This window comes from Camelina sativa, chromosome 13 (genome assembly GCF_000633955.1).
Source record: "Camelina sativa cultivar DH55 chromosome 13, Cs, whole genome shotgun sequence".
NCBI lineage: Eukaryota > Viridiplantae > Streptophyta > Magnoliopsida > Brassicales > Brassicaceae > Camelina > Camelina sativa.
Window position 1 is genome coordinate 14,869,062 of NC_025697.1, and position 2,509 is coordinate 14,871,570.

At 36.6% G+C, this 2,509-nt stretch overlaps 1 protein-coding gene across 1 annotated transcript; it reads right to left on the reverse strand.

Annotated features, from left to right (window-relative positions):
* On the reverse strand, positions 1-2,289 carry LOC104736802 (guanine deaminase-like). The gene is made up of 5 exons (XM_010456862.2): positions 1,999-2,289; positions 1,262-1,318; positions 762-952; positions 530-634; positions 1-431 (listed from the first exon to the last, which is right to left on the reverse strand). Exons 1-5 carry the CDS (start codon positions 2,030-2,032, stop codon positions 243-245), a joined length of 576 nt encoding a protein of 191 aa, XP_010455164.1. The 5' UTR covers positions 2,033-2,289; the 3' UTR covers positions 1-242.

The following is a 2,509-nucleotide window of genomic DNA, read 5'->3' on the forward strand; positions in this document are numbered from 1 at the left end:
GAGAAGAAAGTATTTACCAGTTCAATTCAAATGGAGGGAAAAGTAATACAAAGCATGTCAACAAGAACCGAAATTGAGTTTTTTTCCTTTTTGTTTTTGTTTTCCTTCTGGTTATAAAATGAACAATTTGAAACCGAAATTTTATTTAGTTAAAAGCAAGTGCGTATCTTCTTCCTTTACTTCTTCTAATTGCCATCATGAAGGAGAAGAAGACAGGAGAATGTGATGATGGAGAAGAGCTTTTAGTATAAACGGAACTTCTCCTTGGTGTTCTGGAATACTTGTTCTGCAATAGCGGCGCCATTCCCGTCCGCTTTCTTGATCTCCAGGCTGGATTTCTGGTATACCCCGGTACCTCTTAGAGCATCAGCTATGAAGTCATCAAACCCAATGGCTATAGCTGCTTCGGCTTTGGCTCCATAAACCAATCTCTGTTCACAAGTAGAGAGATGAGTACTCCTCATGATACTGAAGAGAACTCAAAAAGATGGGTTTGTGTGTGTAGACAAGTTTCTACATTTTATCTTACCTTGACTCTCGAGAGATGGATGGCTCCAAAGCACATGGGACACGGCTCACAAGATGCGTAGATCTCGCATTCTGATAGCTCGATTTTGTTAAGTTTCTTGCATGCCTGCATGTTCACAACAGTTTTTCAAATCATTATTCCAAAACCAGTTTTTTTGCAGCATGTGCAGTGTCAAGATTCCAGAGCAAAGTGACTGCAACAAATTTGATCAATCATATACTCTTTATTCTACCTCTCTAATGGCTGTGACTTCAGCATGTGCAGTTGGATCTGTGTATTTCAAAACCATATTGTGGCAGCTAGCTACAACCTCGTTCTTATGCACAATCACAGCACCAAATGGGCCACCGTCACCACAGTCAACTCCCTTGTAAGCTTCTTCAACAGCTTGCGTTAGGAATTTGTGGTCGCTATCGTGCACAGCTGATGACCAAAGACAAAGTATAAACATAAACAACGACACAACTTCTGCAAGCACACACAGTTTTCAACTAACAAACAAAACGGTGGCAACAGAAATAAAAACAGCAAGCGAATATTACAAAAAGCCATAAAGGTTCCCAAAAGAAAAAGGATCTTTGAAAGATAGTTTATATGTGATTGAAACTAGTGGCTCTAGAAGCGGGATAAGCTTAATCTGCAAAATGACGATGCATCTACCATGATAAGAAGTATCAAATTTTCATAAATCCTCACAAGAAGTAATGCACTACAATAATTAAGGTCCATTACCTTGTTGGTGACCGGAAAATGCAGAAGCCACAGAGATGGTTCCGTCTTTTGCTTCAACTACACAGTCCAAATAAGAGAAGCAATTAGATCCTCCGAACACATAAACATCAAAGATCAAAGAAAAAAAGAAAGAACCAAATCAACAGAGCTTCTTCTGCGCACAATTGCAAATAAACTGATCATGGTAACTCATACCACAAGTTAGCGGACACAATAGAGATATACCATTACTTGTGAAACAAGAAAACACCACTAACAGAGAATCTTCCAGCTAAGCTAACACAAAACTAGAAGCCATTGTTGCCTAAATCTAAAAAGTCAAAATCGAACAGAAAGCAATTCTACGCTTTAATCAAACGGTGAAAACATATCTAAAGTGTGATGATGATGATGATGATGATGATGATGATATAATCACATTGTAGATGACAACGAGTACACAGATTTTTCATCTGTGATTGACAAACGAGTACACAGATTTTTCTGAATCTGCATGTGAAATCAAATGATGAAAAATATGAAATCAAATGTTCGAAAATCCAAAAGATTACCGATCTGGGAAATTGAACATTGAATCAACTCTGAGAGAAAGAGTCTGATTCGAGATTTAAAAATCCAAAATCGCGAACATGTATAATCAAAAACAACGAATCTGGAGCAAAATCAAAGGGAACAAACAGAAAAAAAACTCCGATCTCGATCCAGAGAGAAAACAAAATCGTAATTAGTTTGATTACCCTTAGTTTCTTCCATGACTGAGGGATCTTCCATGACTGAGGGTTCTGGAGAAATCGAAGTAGTGGTTTGTGTGGTGGTGTGAGGATTGAAGAAGAGGAGAAGTGTTTTTATAAACAAAACGAAAAAAAAAAAGCCAGAGGAGTCCAAAATTGAGATTTGGGGGAGAGGTAGATAGAGACGAACACCAGAAGCTGAGGTGTGTGTGAGAGAGAGAGATAAATTGTGGAAAGGTTGAATTTAGCGGAGGAAGGGAACCAAAGAAAGATTTGGGTTTTTAATAACTGAAAAAGCTGGGTGATTCGACCTGAAAAAAAAACACAGAGTTTTTGAGGAATTTTTGTTTTTTTTACACTAATTTATATACTTTTTTTAACTCATTACTTTTTCTTTTAATTTAAAAGTTTAGATAGGGATGTATCCTAAAGTAATCTACTATTTGAGAAATCTATTTTCTTGAAATTGTTAATTATTATTTAGAATTTAATTATCACAATTATTTGCTTTTTATTA

Coding starts and splice junctions, on each gene's coding strand:
- LOC104736802 (XM_010456862.2), bottom strand. CDS start 2,032: ATGGAAGATCCCTCAGTCATGGAAGAAACTAAGG. Junction 1,319..1,998: donor AGTCATGGAAGAAACTAAGG/GTAATCAAACTA, acceptor TGGACTGTGTAG/TTGAAGCAAAAGACGGAACC. Junction 953..1,261: donor ATTTTCCGGTCACCAACAAG/GTAATGGACCTT, acceptor TTTGGTCATCAG/CTGTGCACGATAGCGACCAC.